Here is an 18,617-nt window from a genome sequence, read left to right as displayed (position 1 = left end):
CCCCCCCCCACACACACACACTGTATTTTAGACAGCTGCAGAGTGGTACTGGGACACCAGGGACGGGACCAATCTGCAACCACCCCACCACCTCTGAGGTCTCTGGGATCTTAGAATCAGGTCCCTAATTCTAACAAAAGAAAAACTGTAATTTTCTCAAATGCCTATCAAATTTATTCCTGGATACATCGACCACAACTGCCACCTTTCTGAATGAAACAAGAAGAGCTGAAGTCACAATTTATATCAGCTACGAACTTTTCCTGTATTAATCCCAAGAGAGCATTCAATCCTTCCAAATAAGCAAGTGAAAAATTATCTTACTACATAGTGGCCTTTCTGTTGCATATACACTTCAGGCGACACCTGGTGTGTGGGTCCTGCTGCTCTTAGCCTTAACCGAGCCCCCTCCAGTGCCCCACTAGATGACTTAACTAGAATTTGCCAAAGGACACTGAGTCCAATGCCTTTTGTGGCAAAACCATGCACACTTTTTTTTTTCTTTTTTCTTTTTTTGGTTTTTTGAGACAGGGTTTCTCTGTAGCTTTAGTGCTTGTCCTGGAACTCGCTCTTGTAGACCAGGCTGACCTCGAACTCACAGAGATCCGCCTGCCTCTGCCTCATGCGCCACCACCGCACGGCCTTGCAGACTTTCCAAATATGCAAACAGACCTCCAACCACCCTCCAATCCAAAGTGCTAGCAATTACCTCCCTTGGGCTGGAGACAGGGCTAACTGGCTCAGTGGCCAACAGTAATCTCTCTGGAGGGCTGGGGAGACGCCTCAGTGGGGAGCAAACACTGCTCTTCTGACATCCTGAGTGGTTCCCAGCGCCATGTCAACTTCCTTCAACTACAGAGGGATGGATCTGGCGCTGCTGACCTCTGTGGACACTTGCACACAGGTGTACAGAACCCCCACACAGACACACATACATAATTTATATAAAATCTTTTTTTAAAGGAATTATCTCACGAGAGACTTTAATTTACAAACCTTTATTGTGTGGACAGTTGGGCACAGATCATGCAGGATCTAATGCTGTTCTCAGCAAAGCTATGATTTCATGAACAAGGCCAGGCATCCTGGTTTATCTTTACACTTTACAACTGAATATTTATTTCTAACATGTAAAATACATCTGAATTGCATCTTTGCCACAGGGCTTCATGATAGTTAAATAAAAGTAATTTAAATGCTACCCAATCTCCTACATTCAATACATGAAGCCGACAATGACATTTCTGATAATTTCAAAGTTACTGGAAGTGAATTTCTGTCATTTTCTTGAAAGGAACTTCGCACAAAAGGCAGCAGAGAGGTCTTTGTAAGGGGTCTCTGAATCCGACTTGGTTGGTGGTATCCGGCAGAGCTGGCGGAATCCAGGGGAGCGCAGCAGCAGATTCTGGGAGAGGCCCAAGAGGCTGGAGCACAGCCAGTAGAGAACAAGAGACTAGAGAGAGCACAGACAGTTAGTATCTGCTCCTGTATGGGCCAGTTCACACAAGCAGTGAACACACACACACACACCCGCATTCTGAGCAAGCTATGAAGAAAGCGAATGAGGTCCACCAGGCAAGAAAGGTTGACAACGGGCGACAGAAGAGCGAGGTGTTTACAGCAGATACCAGGCAGGGGCAGGAAAGCACTCTCCTTGACTATTAGAGTTTGTTCCCACCACAGGTGCTGACAACTGAGTCTACAGATGGACGGTGGGAGCCTGGGTGGTGACCTCTTCCCATGGCAATCTTACCAGACCTCGCTTCCCCCTTTTATCCATCACAAGCCCCTAGTAACCACTTTCTCTGTATCGTCAAGGATGCGTTTCATTTCTTTTTTTTTTTTTTTTTAAAATTTATTTATTATGTATACAATATTCTGCCTGTATCCCTGAAGGCCAGAAGAGGGCGCCAGACCTCTTTACAGATGGTTGTGAGCCACCATGTGGTTACTGGGAATTGAACTCAGGACCTTTGGAAGAGCAGGCAATGCTCTTAACCACTGAGCCATCTCTCCAGCCCGCGTTTCATTTCTTAAAGAGACAACTTATTAACCTTCTTTTGTGATAGAACCCAGGCTGGCCTTTCTGTACATACATGTTTCCTACACATACATGTCTCAAGCTCTGTGTGTATCAGAAAGCAGTCAGGTCTCAGAGGGCAAACCATGTGGCTGGTGAACCCTGCCTGGGATGAAGCTCTCCAGGTCTGAACCCTGTCACTACTATCTGGCTTTGCACTGGTCATTTCTCTTGCTTCACTCTCGCATCTGTAAAATGGGAGTAAATGCACTCCCTCTGAGGGCTCCTGAGGCAACTGTACAGAATGGGTAAGTACGGAAGTATCTGTACTTGTTTAAAGTGAGACCCCAAGGGCAGAAGTAATACACCAAAGGCAGATGAGCACAGCTGAGCGACCCGCAAACGTGAGACTTGCTGTGGGACAATGGTCTTGTACACTGTAAAGATTTGTCACTTGTATTAGTTTAATAAAACACTGATTGGACAGTAGCCAAGCAGGAAGTATAGGTGGGGGCGACCAGACAAAGAGAATTCTGGGTAAAGGTAAGGTAGAGATGCAGTTGCCAGCCAGATACAAAGGAAGCAAGATGAAATCCAATACTGAGAAAAGGTACCAAGCCACGTGGCTAAACACAGACAAAAGTTATGGGTTAATTTAGGTTATAACAGTTAGTTAATAATAAGTCTGAGCTTATAAGCCAAACCGTTTATAATTAATATAAGCCTCTGTGTGTTTCTCTGGGACTGAACAGCTGCAGGACCAGGCAGGACAGAAACTTCTGTCTGCAGAGACTGCATGAGTAGTTCACAGAACCGAAGTTATTTAACTTTCCATGTTTCAGGTTCCTCATCACTAAAGAGGGAGATTGTTTCTGTTGTTTTGTTTGTTTTCTAGATAGTTTCTCTGAGTAGCCCCTCTGTAGAGGAACTCCCTCTGTAGACCAGGCTGGCCTCAAACTCAGATATCTACCTGCCTCTACCTCTCCAAGTGCTGGAATTAAAAGTGTGCACCACCACTGTCTGACCTATCAAAGTGGGAGATTGTAACAGTGACTGCCTCTCTGCACTGCCAGGAGAATTATAAGGCAATATACAAAAAGCATTAAGAGTGCCTAGGGCTGGCAAGCAGAGCCAGCAAACTAGATGATAGGAGCTTAAGCCTGGAACCCACACCAGAGGAGAGGACTGAGTCTAGGAGACTTCCACTCACGCACCCCAACACGCAAGAGGAAAACCGACTCTAGGAGACTTCCACTCACGCACCCTGACACACGCAAGTGCTTGGCATAAAATTGGAGTGCCCGAGAATCAGGCTGGTGCATTCAGAGTCACGGGATCTTTCTGTTTAGCTCCCTGGGGAGCTGGGATGAAGAACATGCAGCCCCCTACACCGACACAAGGATTTCTAAGCCTTTTTTCTCAACACACTTTAAAAAGTGCATCCAGACAGAACTATAGGTTTCCATCTACATAACAAATTCCTTTTCTTGCTAAGAAAAAAATTCTAATTTTTAGCTGGGTATACTTGCTGTGGAATATTCCTTTACAGTGTGTGAAGATATTCCACTGTCACTGGTTTAATAAAAAAATTAAATAGCCAATAGCTAGACAGGAATTTGAGGCAGAGAGAATGCTGGGAAGGAGAGATGGCCCGTCAGATGCAGAGGGGCAGCATGGGCATTACAAAGTAAAGGTAACCAAGCCATGTGAAAGAACGCAGACTAAAGAACTGGGTTAATTTAAGTTCTAAGAGCTAATGAGAAACAAGCCTAAGCTTTTATGAATAATAATAAGTCTCTGTGTCATGATCTGGGAACTATTTGGTGGGACAGAAAAATCTACCTACGGGGGCTGGCGAGATGGCTCAGTGGTTAAGAGCACTGACTGCTCCTCAGAGGACCTGGGTTCAATTCCCAGCATCCACATGGCAGCTCACAGTTGTCTGTAACTCCAGTTCCAGAGAATCTGACATCGTTATACCAATGCGCATGAAATAAAGTTAAAAAGAAAAATCCACCTACATATACTGTGTCTAAAAACCACTGCACATACTTCCTAGACAATTAAAACTGCTAGATGTGACCAAATAAGACACAAGCACATTCATTTGGTAGAACACAACTTCTAAAGTTATCTGTGGGAAACATACAAAAGGACTGAAGGAACTTAACAATAACTGTTTATTCGTTTATTTCTTACAAAGTTTCCTTAGGTATCAACAGGGACAAATGAACCAAACCCACAGCACAGTTAACCTTGCAGTACTCATGAATCCACGTGGACTCGGCGGTGCTTTCTTTTTTAAGAGCTGTAGTCCTTGGTCCAGTCTATATGGAAGTTGTTCAATTTATCAGCTAGTCAAATAGGCAAGTGCTAAACTGAGCAAGGTGCTCTGTCATATTAACAGGAAGGGGAGCAAGGAGTTTGACAGCAGAGCTGGACACATGCATGAGAAAGATGAGTCAATCAGTCCACACAAGCATTCTCAACAGCAAGGGTCAAGCTGGTAAAAGACAGGCTCAAAGCTGCAGGCTGCCAGGCTGTGGGAGCTAAGCACGGGCCACATGCAATGCTACAGGTACTCACAGAAGGTACTGTGGCGGCAATCGGGATCATCAGCACGGACACAGCGCGCACAAAGTGTGTGACATACATTTGAAAACGAGACATTCCGAGTTTTTGTAGAGCGAAAATCTGAAGTAGAACACACAAACCATAATTACTAAAATGCACATTAAGTCAGACAAACTTGAAAATGCAACTGAAGCCCCGGCTTTGTGGGACACTCTTTAAATCCTACCATTTGCACTGGGGCAGCAATTTGAGGTCATCTTTGGCTTTTACATTTATTTGTGAGATAGCTTACATGAGACAGTGTCTCAAAAAAATTTTTTTTTTCAAGATAGGGTTTCAGCATGTAGCCCTGACTAGCCTGGAGCATACTCAGTACATTAGGGTGGTCTCAAACACTGCCTCTGCTGGGATGGCAGATGGGTACCACAACACCTGGCTAAAAGCTGGTTTGTGACCAGCCTCTACCAATACCTTTAAGGGCTGACATTGTGGTTCAATGGCAGAGCACTTGACCTGGTGTGCACAAGGCCATGGCCTCCATATCCAGCACTTAAACACAACAATTTCAACACCAATGAACTTAGGGCCAGAACAATCAGGCTTTGTGTGTGTGAGATGCAGGGGCTATGACTCAGAAGGCAACCCTGATGCTGCTGTTCATTTACGAGACAGGCTCTCACTGTGTGGAGATCCTCCAGCCTCAAACTTCCAGGTGATGAGATTATAGACAGGCGTCTCCATCCCTGGTAGCCCTGCACTCCCAGAGATCCACAACCTTACACAAATTTTAACTCTGTGCCACTTTCCCTTCATTAAAATAATATAATCCTCACAGGGTTAATCTGAGAAGTCGATAACTCACGTAAACTGTTCAGAGAAGCCTCCCACACAATACTGTTATATTACAGCTTTTTCTCAGTCATCGGATGACACTGGAACAAGACTACAGCACTGCCAGGAATTCATTCCAGCCTCCATCACTCCTTTCTCTCTGCCAAACAGTTACTGACACAAACTGAGGAGCTGCACTGTGTTCTTAAGAACATTCAAACTGCACGTGACATGTTTCCTCAACATCTCACTAATGGCTTTAGATCCCCCCCACCTTTTAAAGGGGAGAGTACTGGAGAGATGACTCAGCAGTTAAGAGCAATACCTGCTCTTCCAAAGGTTTGAGTTCAATTCCCAGCAACCACATGGTGGGTTCCAACCATCTGTAATAAAATCTAGCATCCTCTTCTGGTTTGCAGGCATACATGCAGGCAGAACACTACATATAATAAATAAATAAATCTTTATAAAAAAAGTGTACACGTCTGTGTACCACACATGTTCCTGGTGCCCGGTGGGTTCAGAAGAGGCATACAGAAGTTGGAATCTAGAGTTGGAATTGGTTAAAGCTTGTGGTGAGCAGCCATGTGGATGCTATGGACTGAGCTAGGACTGTGTAAATGCTCTTAACCTCCAAGCTATCTCTCCAACTCCATCTTCTCTGTTTAAACAGGTGCACATACTCTAGGGTAGCATGGAGCTTGCTGTGTAGTTGAAAATGACCTTAAACTTCTGACCACTCTATCAGCCATGCCCCACTATGTCCATGCATCCAGCACTGGGGTAGAGATCCTGGGCTTTCTGCAATGCTAGGCAAGCATTCTACCAACTAAGCTATATTCCCAGCTCCAAGGAATTAAAAAAATAATGTCTGCTACAAACAAGATGTAGATTGTAATTCCCAGATAGTGCTCACTGACATGAGGTTTCTAAGACTTTTACCTCAAAGTCTGAGCTCTTTATAAAATGACAAGCATGCTTTCTGTGTACTGCTGAGTGAAGTGCTATGGGTAACAGAAGACAACTAAAAAAAAAAAAAATCCCACTTTTCATGTATGTGTTCCTTTACATTAGCACATCAAGAAATTCAAATGATGATACTAAGTCACTTATTAAGAGAACGTCAGTGGGTTACTTACGGTTCCCTACCAATAAATTCATATAATAGATACACAAAAACGCCATTCAATTGTGGATTAAAATCACACTGGCCATGCATCTTAAATTCTTAAACGTTTATAGAGAGACTGGTTCTTTTCATGTCTCTACATAGCACTGGCTGTCCTGGAACTCACTGTGTAGACCAGACTGGACTTGAGCTTGCGGAGATCTGCCAGCCTCTGCCTCCTGAGCACTGAGATTAAAGAAGTACCAACATACACAGCTTTAATTACTATTCTTCTTCTTTTGCCTGGTTTTTGAGATGGTCTTATTATGTAGCCTAGGATGGCTGTGAAATTTGTGATTCTCCTGCCTCTGCTTCCTGAGTACAAAGACTGGACACAAGCAATTGTGCCAGGTATAGCGCTCTTACTTTAACAAAAAGGACTCTGACACTAGAGACATAAAGGAACTGGCTCACACCAAGAGCTGATCTGATGTCACAATTCAGAGTGTATGTGACGCCAGAATAGCAGCAGCAGCAGCAATCCCAATGACATAAACAGCCAGCAAACCCCAACGTAAACCACTGACCTCCACTATTAGTAAATTGACAACACCAACGGAGATGGGCAGAATCCAAGTGGAATCCACTGCAGTGAGGTCAAGAAACCACAGCACCCCGCCAGCCGCTAACTGCTCCTGAACAGAAACAGCAGCTGAAACAGTTTAAACACAAAACAACAAGATTCCTGAGGACAGCGGAGGGAGCAGCACACAAACACAGACCCCAACAACTCCCATAGGGCGTCTCTCCCCCAGAGCTACACTGGTTAGTTAAGCTATTTACATTTGCAATTTTTTTGTTTTGTTTTGCTTCATTTTCCAGTTATTGCTCTCAACATAGACTGTTTATGCTTAAGATTCTAAATTCTGTAATGTAAGGAAGACAGTAAATCACAGTTATGAAGACTAGAATTTTTTTTTTATTGGGATGCAACTTTCAAGAATTTGAGAGATGAGGATTTCTGAAACAGTTACCTTCTGAATGTGCTGCCCCTGTGCTGAAGTTCCGGAGGGCAATGGATATGAAGACCCACATTGGAAGCTGGACCCAGACCAACACGGTGGCTTTGAAGGGATGGCAGTTGTCACGCACATACAGCTCTGAAACAAGCCTCCGCATGTTCTTTAGATAGGTGAGCCTAAGGTGAGGGAAGGGAGCCAAGACATCTTCTGACCACTAGCAAGAACTTTACCCTACAAGGTGAGCAGGGCTTTCAGCTATCATAAGCAGTTAAGGGGTCAACTAAACAGAAGGCACAAAGCCTTTTACTTAATTTTTTTCAATTCTGCAATACCATTTAATTACAGTGTATGTTTTAATGTTCCATATTAAATGTACTGAACGAATCTACCAAATACATTTTCAACTCATCTAATAAATGTGTGACACTAAAACATTTAGCAATAATTTCAAACATAAAAATAATTTCCACATTACCTTTTATTAAAGACATTGTCAGACTATAACTTTAGTCTCTAGTGATCTCTGGCCAATAAGCTTTTTTTAAAAATATTTTATTTATCATATTCTGTGATATGCATGTATAAACAACACATCAATACATGTTAACCACTGAGCCAACTCTCCAACCCCTGACAATAAGATCTGAAGGGTGAAATACTACCAGCTGATTTAGCACATACCCACAATTCCAGTATTTTTTTGGGATATGGATATGGATGGAGGTTGGAGGATTGAAGCTTGAAGCCAGGCTCAAGTTACATAGCTAAATAAGGAAGACAAATGGAGGCTACCTCGTGAACTCCTGACTCAAAATTAAACAAAATGGAGAGTGGGATTTCAAGCCCAACAAAGCCTAACACAATTTTAACTGCAAATATCACAGCTGAGAGCATATTTTACTTAACTCTAGTCCAGGCAAAGAGTCACTTGACCTCCCAAAGTATCCTGTCTATTCTGTGGGTCTGTGCAGTTTATATTCTTAGACTGTCAAAGTGGCCTCCATTTTGCAATTTTCCAACAAAGGTTATGTTAATCTGTTCACCGTATCAGTTTCTCTTTTTGAAAAGGCTCACGGTGTAGCCCTGACTGGCCTGACACACACTACATACCAGGCTGGCCTCAAAGTCACAGATCGGCTGGTCTCTGCTGACCAAGTGTGGGTACTGATAGCACTCACCACCATAACCAGCTCTGGTACTTCCATTGTGTTGAGACAAGGCCTCAATGGTCTAAGCTGACCTTGACTTGATGTGCAGCCAAGGATAACTTTGAGCCTCTGGTTCCCCTATCTCCACCTCCAAGGAACCAGGATTACAGGCCTGTGCCACCAAACCCAACTGCCACTTACTTTCTAGACCACGGTCTTGAGGGACAATTATTGGTTTTTGTGGTAAGAAGGGTATCACTAGCTCAGGCTGGCCTCTGAGTCACAAGCCTCTTATGCATGCATCACTAACCGTGCTCTGGTTTCTTCCTCATCTCTTAATGTCTTATACCACACACATTTAGTACAAGATAGGCTTTCTATAACTGTTGTATTGAATCAATTTGCAGTGTGCCAAACTGAGACAGTACACGCATGCATTCCAGGCCCTCAGTTCTTCTTATTAGTACTTTCTTCTCTACATACACTTGCACACTATGGTCCTGGAAACTTAGGTCACACAACAAAATGGACCCTCACATCAGCGCTTGAGGATGTGAACTAGCCAACTGCACAAGAAACATCTAGACAGCCACAGCATCAGTTAAGCACAGGTAAGTTATCTGTCATAAATCTCACCTCACCAAGCCAGTTACAGCCCAGATGAACAGCTAGCTATTCACCTGTTCTGCTGGCCCATGGCTGTGCTCTCAGATTCCTCTTAATAAAATATCTAAACTACAGGCTTTGGTTTATCTACATTTAACAAATACAACTTTATGTTGTATGTGTCAATACATATACTTTCTCCTTTTTTCCTTCTTCTCTTTCTGAGACAGGGTCTCAGACTGTAGCCTGGAAGGCCTGGAACTCATTATGTAAACAGACTGGCCTTGAATTCAAGAGCTATCCCTGCCTCAACCTCCATGGTGCTGAGATTAAAGGCTTGCCTTGCCTCACCAGTTCCCCACATTTCAAGTTTTCTTTGTTGTTTTATTGTTTTATGTGTATGAGTGCTTTGCTTGCATGTGTTTAAGCGCACCACATGCAGGCCTGGTGCCCCGAGGTTAGAAAAGGTGTTGAGCACTCCTGGAGCCGGAGCTACAGACAGGAGAGCCATCATGAGAGTGCAGGGAATTGAGCCTGGGTCCTCTGTGAGGGACAAGTGTTCTTTAGGCCAGGCACGGTGGCACATACCTTTAATCCCAGCACTTAGCAGGCAGAGGCAGGTGGATCTCTGAGTTTGAGGCCAGCCTGGTCTATATAGTGAGTTCCAGGACAGCCAGGGCTACACAGAAATTGAGGATTTAAAACAAAACAAAAACAAGTGCTCTTGACTGCTGAGCCAACTCTTCTAATGTCAAGTTTTTCTGTTTTTTGTTGTTGTTGTTTTATTAGCACCAAATAAAGATGATATAATATATATATGTGTGTGTATAATATAGTTTTCCAGGCATGGTGGCACATTACTATAGTGATACCATCTGGAAGGCAAGAAGACTGCCTGAACTATACACCATTTCACAAGAACCAAAATGTGCGGGGGTGGGGGGTGGGAGGGCTATGGGGACACAGATGGGCAACATGAGACGAGACAGGACCGCACAGCAAATTACACCTACTTACACGCACAGCTCCAGGCTTTCCTATGACTCACACCAAATCTTGTGCAGTACTTACTTCACGGCCATCTTTATCTGAACACGGCTCTTTTCAGTAGGCCCTCCAAATAGAACCCAGATGTGGTAGCACATCTGCAATCCAAGCATTCGGGGGAAGGGGGTACGAGGATGAGGAACTCAGGTAGTGGGAGGCTGAGATGGAGTTAGGATAAAGTCTGTTTCTTCGTTTATATGCTTCCATTTCAGTATATAAAACAACCATGCTCCACAGTGATTTATTAATATGAACCAATCAAGAGAATACCCAAACCTGCATTTATACATTTCATGATTACAGGCATAAGACTGCATACCTGGCAACTCTTTTGGACCAACCAAACCGATGGGCACAAACTGCAACTTCTTGGTTAAGGCGCTTGGCGATGCTTTTTATCTCTGGTTGCAAGTTTTCCACCTAACTAAAGAAAAAGTTGTTTTTATGAGCACATAAAGGATCTTTGCTGAAAATCACGGCTGTAGTCAGCATTGGCAGTCAACTTGGTGCACCCAGGAGAGAGGAACTCAGTTAAGAATTTTCATCTGTCAGATTAGCCACGGAATGTTTTTGATTGCTACTTGACACAGAAGGACCCAGCCCACTGCGGGCTGCCATCCCTAGGCATGTGAGCCATTTTCCACTAAGGTTTCTGCTTTAGTTCCTGTCCTGCTGTCCCTCCATGATAGACTAGAACCTGAGAGCCAAGTAACCCTTTTTCCTCCCCGATTCCGCATTAGGTCAGTGTCCCAATAAACGACATTCATGTATTCTCTGTACCCTCAACTACTTACAAGTGTTTGCTGATCATATTTGCAATCAGAAACATTTAAACAGAAGATACTATTAGATATTTAGCCTGCTTAAAATATCTTGAGTCAAGCTGAGCGGTGGTGGCGCATGCCTTCAATTCCAGCACTCTGGAGGCAGAGACAGAGACAGGTGGACCTCTCTGAGTTCGAGGCCAGCCAGGTCTACAAACGCTAGTTCCAAGACAGCCTCCAAAGTTACAGAGAAACCCTGTTGTCTCAAAAATACAAGAAAAAAAAAAAGATCTTGAGTCAAACTTAAATTCCAGTTTGTACACCTATCTGGGCAAACAAAATGCTCTGCACAAACTTCTTGGTTAAGGGATGCTTGGTGATGCTTTCTATTTCTGGCTGTGCATAGCCTCTGAAATGGCACCTACTTCCTAGAATTTTGAGAATTAAATGAAAACTACATCCCGGATTTTCCTGTTCCAGCCTTAGACACACCAGCAGTAGAGGAAACAGCACCCCACTTGTTCAGTTCAAATCCCAAGGATTCCCACAGTGACCACTTTCTGCTTTAGTGTGGCTGCTTCCTTCCTGGCGATCTTCTGCGAAACTTCACCTTCTCAAATTAACTGAGAAGGTGAAACTTCAGAGAAACTGCTGATTTCCTCTCACACCACGAATAGCCAAGAAAAGAAAATGCTATACCGATTCCACAGAAACAAGTCTTAAGGCCGACTCAAGGTCACAACCCATCAGACACAGGGTCGTAGAGAGTGACAATCCAAGTTTGCAAACTTTTAATTTAGGGAATCCTTTCTAGTAATAAAGAGCAGTAAGAATAGTTAAGGGGAAATAATGCTGCAGACGCTCTGTTAAAACGTTTACGTCCCTAACGTTACAGGCTTCTCCGTGTCATTTCTTCTGCAGACTGGTCTCAATGTGAAGTTTAGGAAACACTTATATTTCAAATAAAGACCCGGTAGGTGGGAAGAACTGGAAGGCACTCGAGTCACCAACCATTATTTAACATATGCAATACCATTTTAGCAAAGTACCAGCCTCGACCGTTAACACTAGCAGGAAGGCAGCACGGGGACCGATAGTCCTCACCTTGGCCAGGATGTAGTGCTGATAGGCCGCCAGGGGCAACGTGACGGCGCCGCGCAGGGCCACGGTGGTGAGCATGATGCTGCCCCACCAGGGGAGCCCCGTGGCTGCCTGCCCGCCCAGCAGCACTTCCTCCGCGGCGCGCACGGGCGCCGACGCTGCCAGGGCCTCGTACCATCCGCCCGGAGCGGCCGCCGACACCGACGCGGCAGCACACACCGGGAGGGCCGGGAGCCGCGAGCTACTCCAGCCGGGCTGCAGTCCCCGCGCCCGCAGCCGCAAGGTGGGCAGTGACCGGAGACACCCGGCACCCCGGCGGCACAGCATGGCACAGGGCTGCAGACCAGGAACAGCAGGTGGCCAGGGGCCCCCCCACGGAAGATGTGCGCATGCGTCGGCCCGCGGTTACGCCTGGCTTCCTAGCCACGGCGGTGACGTCTGCGTCGCACCAGAGATGACGTAAGGCCCCGCCTTTCCCACGCGGCACTGGGCAGCAAGCGGCGCGCACTGGACAACTTTCCTTGCTAGGGTGGAGCTCTGGGCAGTCGGAACCGGAACTGCAGGGGTAGGCGGGGCAAGCAAACTGCCTTGCTGTTGAGTTTCGGTTTCCACCCAAGAGGATTGTCGCTTGTGTACTTTTTGTGACCCGGCGGCTTCCGCTGGAGACGTGCGTAGCCTGTACAAGTTCTGTTTCCACCCACTGCTGAAACGCCTACTTCAGAGAGGAACGAGTGTTTCCGGTTTGCGAGGAGTTAGTCTGTGTCCTTTATCCTCTAGACAAAATTCTACCGGATAGATTTGGCAGCCAGGTGGTGGTGGCCCACGTCCTTAATCCTGTCACTCTGGAGGCACAAGTAGGAGGATCTCTTGTGTATTTGAGGTCAGTCTGGTCTAGGTAAGGGAGCTCTAAGCCAGCCAAAGCTACCCAATGGCACTGTCTCAAAAAAAAAAAAAAGAAAAGAAAAAAGGCCACACCACACCATCATCATCATAAAAAGCAGGGGGGGGGGGGAAAGAGTAAAATGAAACGCACAAAGCATACACGAACTCCGTGAGATTTTCAGTTTTGAGTTCCTCACTACAGCATAATTGGGATGACGTGAAGTTTTCTTACAAAAGCACCCAGCCATACAATAGGCCAAAGCCTATTTCTAGAAACCTCTCCGGTTTGCCAGTGCCAAACGGTAGCTATTGTTCCCTACTTCACTGCACACCTACCAAAGGTATTGGGTAACATTTTCTGGAATCTGGATACCTGCGTTCAAAACTAACCATGAATCCACATAAAAAATTTAAATGTATATGCTCCCTTACCATAATCCTTTCTGAAACAACTTACCTATCTCTTACTTAAGAAATCAGTTGTTATCGTCTACTGATTTAAAGTGAAGATCAAGTAGCCTATGTGTGAAATGAAGTTTCCCCATCTTTCTTGCAGACAACAGGTAAAACTGAGTTGGCCCTTCCAAAGTGGCCCTATGGCATAAAGGGAAGTTACATAAAACAACATAACTGCCAAACCCCAGGTTTACCATGTGAGGACCTAGAACCAATTTTAACACTGGGAAATAAGTAAATTCATATTTATGGGTAAGCATAAATAACTTTTCTTTGTTTATAAATAAGCCTATTTAACAATTTGTTTACAAATAAACCAAAAAAATTCAAGCAGTTATTAAAATCTTTAATATTTTTATTACAACTGTCTGTAACTCCAGCTCAAGGGATCTGACACCCTCTTCTGACCTGTGAGCACCCGCATGCATGTAAGTAAAAATAACAGAAATATGCTGAGTGGTGGTGGCGTACACCTTTAATATCAAAACTCGGGAGGCAGAGATGGATGGATCTCTGTGAGTTCGAGGCCAGCCTGGTCTACAGAGCGAGTTCCAGGATTGGCTCCATACCTGAGAAACCCTGTTTTGAAAAACAACAACAAAACAATTAAAAAGCCCCAAATATTCTAATGTGAATTAACATTTATTAATACTTAATTTGTGATAGTTCTGCATATGGCTTGTAGAAGTCAAGAGAACTTTGTAGCCAGTCCTCTCCGTCCACTTTTACCCAGATCACCACCACATTTGTGGTGTAAGACCTTTTACCTTGAGCCATGTGTCAAACCATATTTATTCATTTATTTATTTATTTTTGGTTTTTCGAGACAGGGTTTCTCTGTGGCTTTGGAGCCTGTCCTGGAACTAGCTCTGTAGACCAGGCTGGTCTTGAACTCAGAGATCCGCCAGCCTCTGCCTCCCGAGTACTGGGATTAAAGGCGTATGCCACCATAGCCCGGCTAGCCATATTTATTTTTAAAGCCTTTAAAACTCCCATGTTTATCACACGTTCATGTACAATGTGGGAGGACCTAACTCCTGTGGAATTGGAGGGACAACTTGAAGAAGCTGGTTCTCTCTTTATAATGTGAGTGGTGATGACTGGTCTCAGGTAATCAGAGATGGATTTGGGCTTTTTCTTAAGATGCAGTTCCTCGCTATAGCCCAGGCTATCCTGGAACTCACTGTATAGCCCAGGCTGACTCTGTACTCTAGGCAATCTGCAATAGTATCAGATCTCACCAGAGATCCTTTTCAAAAGACCTAAAAATAGAAGTGAGGGGCTACTGCTACCGGTAACACTGCCCCCCCCCCCAATCCTCTACTTGCTAGCACACACATCCTTCACTAGCCTTAGACCCTACTTAGGGATTCCAGCACATGCTGAAGACAGGCTTGTGGGACTGAGAAACTACTAGGTTCTTTCACTTCCCTATCACAAGTAGCCATTGTTGGACTATAGCCTGTAAGTTGTTCCAAAAATTTTCACATCTATGTGTGTGTATATATTGAATATATGGATGTTTTTATTCCATAATTTTTAGACTGATACAGCATTTAACACATTTGCTGTGACTTCCAATCAGCATAATTATGAAAAACTGATCTTAGAAGCAGCGCTGACTCAATTTTGCTGCCCTTACACCCTCATAATAACTGTTTGGTGGATATATAGGATGCATCTTTCAAGTCAAGTGTACTGGGGGTATTGACAGGATGCCAGACTTTAGTAGAAAGAGCAGGAGGACCCAGTGTTCAAGGCCAACCTCAGCTCAGTGACAGGCAAGTGCCACTCCAGCTTATTCAGTACTAGGGTTCATCACCTGACATATATTGGGCAAGCCCTTTACCCTTACTCCAATCCTCAACCTTGGAATTTTTAGTATAGAAGATTAAGATACTACTCAAAATGTAATATAGATTATGCTGCCATTTAGAGTGCTCACTTTCCAAATAAGATTTTTCTTTCTTTTTTTGGTTATTCGAGACAGGGTTTCTTTGGAGCCTGTCCTGGAACTCGCGCTGTAGACCAGGCTGGTCTCAAATTGAGAGATCTGCCTGACTCTGCCTCCCAATTGCTGGGATTACAGCCGCCCTGTGCAAATATGATTTCTAAAATGCTTTGGGGAAATTTTTTAATTAAGAGCTAAATTATTCTTCTGAGAAATCGTTAAAAGTAACCCCTTGGAATCAGATATAGGCATATTTTTACTTTTGTGGGGAAGGGGAGGTTAAGATAGGGTTTCACTATGTAGCTCTGACTGGTCTGAAACTGCCCTTAAACTAGGAGATCCACCTGCCTCTGCCTCGCAGATGCCACCACACTGGCTTAATCTTTAACAGCCCTAATGGAAATTAGTATCTTGTATCTCTGTATCAAACAATTTGTTATATTTTCCTGTCAGGGGTGGCCTGGAATCTGCTTCTTATTTCTCATCATAGGTTGGCTTTTATTTTTAAACTCCTTTAAGGCAGCAGTGTACCATGAGGCTGTGACAAACAGCTATTAAAACCTTGTATAAGACTGGGTCTCACTGGGAAGAACTTCTGTCTAGGCCAGCAAAATGCTGCTATCTACATACTTATCCCAAACCTAAGGGATGGTATTCTGTAGTCACAATGTAGAATAATACAAGTTGTAAGGTGCAGTCATCTGAAGGCAGCGGGTGAGCCAAGGGCTGCAACTGTGAAGATGTGTACTTCCCAATCAATCCAGAAGCACACACGCATTCAAGTGTAAGACAACTGGACAGATCGGTTTACACAAAGGAAAATACTGATTATCTTAATCATTTGAAAATCATGCTGACTCCTGAATTTTGTTACTCAGAAAATTTGGAAATACTCTAAATGTTCTATAATATCAGATCTGTGGGCATGAGTGTTCTTACGAATTATCAGTGAACTAAATCAGAGGACCTAAAAAGGTTTGTGATTCGGAGAATCCCAGTGAATAACACAGTATACAAACTTTATGTACATATTTAGGTAACGAGCAAAAGACCACATACTATTTTTGTGAACAGATGAGACAGGGTTATTTAATATACTACTTTTGCTGTTTTCCCAGAGAACAAATATTTACTAATGATAGGCCACAGGAGAAATTTTCTTCAGAGGAATGTTTTAATCATTTCTCAATACTATATGCTGAAAGGCAAGAATGAAGGACTTTGTTTGAAACGGTTAACAAGATCTTTTTTTTGGGGGGGGGGGAGGGTGTTCTATGCAGTCCTATAACTATGTAGACCAGGCTGGCCTCCAACTCACAGGTTATCTAACCTGCCTCTGTCTCCCCAATGCTAGGATTAGAGGCTTGAGGTAAGCCATTTCTAAAGTGGAATAGTTGGTGTACACAGATCACACAGTAATTTGGGATATTAGCACTGGAAATGGAAAAGTAGGAGCTTACTGCTGAAAGAGAAGCACACTGTAGTCTGCAGAGATAATCACATACTTCAAAAGGAAAAAAAAAGACCTACATGGTCTCAAAAATTGTTTTTTTATTGTTTAAATAAAAATGTTCTATATTACATCTGACGTATAAAAATGTATTTGAAAAATGTTCCTAGTACAAAACTTCTAGTACTATGGCACTGTCCTTTCACAAGCCTGACCTTAAGTGTAGAGATAGAGGGTTCCAATCTATTTTCATGCTCCACATTTTAAATTCAAGAAAATGGTCAGTTTATCACTCTTCTTCTTTACAATACAACCACTCACATGCGTAGTACATGCTGAGTAGTGTCTGCTCTGCAACGAGATTATTTTAGGTAGAAAATAACCCTCATTTATCACATAAAACAATCGTGGGAGTGGAGTAGACAGACCTGTGGCAAAATTCAATACAAAATGTTAAATAACATCAAACAGGCTTTTCTGTTTTGTTTTTGTAAAGTGCTGATTTTTTTAATCTCATGGCTATATTTGTAGGGTGTTCTCCTAATTTGTGTGTCTTTATCATAGGTGCAAAAGCAAATGTCTATACTTAACAACTCCTAATTGAAGAGAAAAGTGCACCATTTACAAACGGCTGGGTAGGTTTGAGAAACCAACCTTACATGCTCTACTCAGGTCAGCAGTGGCAAGAGATCCTTTCATGTCCTCTGACAACCAAGGGATATTAATATCAACTCTAGGTGGTATATCTAACCCTTAGATCGTGTTTTACAGTGTGAAGGTTGTATCTAATTAAAAACCAAATTGATATATACAGTATTTCTCATGTATGCACTGTTTTATATTTCAACCACATTAAGCTATTTTTCCATAGGAGACAGGGTAGGACACATATTCTTCTTGTATACATTATTGTTTATTGTTTCAAGTGGATGGAATATATAATTCCCACTGAGTAGTTTAGTGTGGCCCTGAATCACATATAAACAGGTTAAATGTAGTCTTTATAATCCTTGTATTCGAGTATCGACCATAAAAATCATCTTAATAACAAACCCAAACACTCATGTTTGACTTGGCCCAAGTTAGCTGTTCATCCTTTTCATTGCTACCAATAAGTGCAGAAAGCTAGGAGCTTTTCGACCTAAGACATAAGATGCTTGAAAAAGGAAAATTTTATGCTGTCTCTTTATGACCAAGAAGCCAATATTAAGAATCAATATTATCCAATATAAAATATGCCAGATTGTTCAAAAATAAACAGTATATGCTGACTGAGAACTGTGGTGGCTTTTAAGTTTCTCCAAAGTCTTAAGTTTCCTCGTAAGAAGAAACCACTGATGCCACTGAAGATGCCGCACCGCTGTGCAGCAGCCGCTATGGTAAAAAGCTTTACAGGATGTTTTTCACTACTGAGCAAGAGAATCTTATTAGTAATAGTGGCAAAGACAAAGTCCCAAACTGAAGAGAGATGTGTGTATTAGTTTGAAAGTGTGACAAATGTAATAAAGACATGGAAAATCAGAAATTTCTTCTATACGCCTTGCTACAAACAAACCCAAAAGGGAGCAAGCTGGATGTTTTCAGAGCTAACACAGGGAAACATCCACCGATAATGCCCATCATTTTACTTTATGCTTAAATTACACAAGTAGAAAAG

At 43.3% G+C, this 18,617-nt stretch overlaps 1 protein-coding gene across 2 annotated transcripts; it reads right to left on the bottom strand.

Moving 5' to 3' along the window:
• Positions 1-982: 982 nt before the first annotated feature.
• LOC121460808 (cytochrome c oxidase assembly protein COX18, mitochondrial) lies at positions 983-12,631 on the bottom strand. 2 transcript variants are annotated; one of them, XM_041671441.1, is made up of 6 exons: positions 12,225-12,631; positions 10,676-10,776; positions 7,568-7,731; positions 7,121-7,245; positions 4,607-4,714; positions 983-1,453 (listed from the first exon to the last, which is right to left on the bottom strand). In XM_041671441.1, exons 1-6 carry the CDS (start codon positions 12,546-12,548, stop codon positions 1,280-1,282), a joined length of 996 nt encoding a protein of 331 aa, XP_041527375.1. In that variant the 5' UTR covers positions 12,549-12,631; the 3' UTR covers positions 983-1,279. The 2 variants fall into 2 exon arrangements, with proteins under 2 accessions (XP_041527375.1, XP_041527376.1); XM_041671442.1 differs by having other exon boundaries at positions 10,676-10,780; positions 12,225-12,362.
• Positions 12,632-18,617: the final 5,986 nt, after the last annotated feature.

Source organism: Microtus oregoni, unplaced genomic scaffold (genome assembly GCF_018167655.1).
Source record: "Microtus oregoni isolate MIOR12 unplaced genomic scaffold, Mior012 000021F_ref0000039, whole genome shotgun sequence".
NCBI lineage: Eukaryota > Metazoa > Chordata > Mammalia > Rodentia > Cricetidae > Microtus > Microtus oregoni.
The sequence above is the reverse complement of the archived record's forward strand: the minus strand, read 5'-3'. Positions and strand labels throughout refer to the sequence as shown.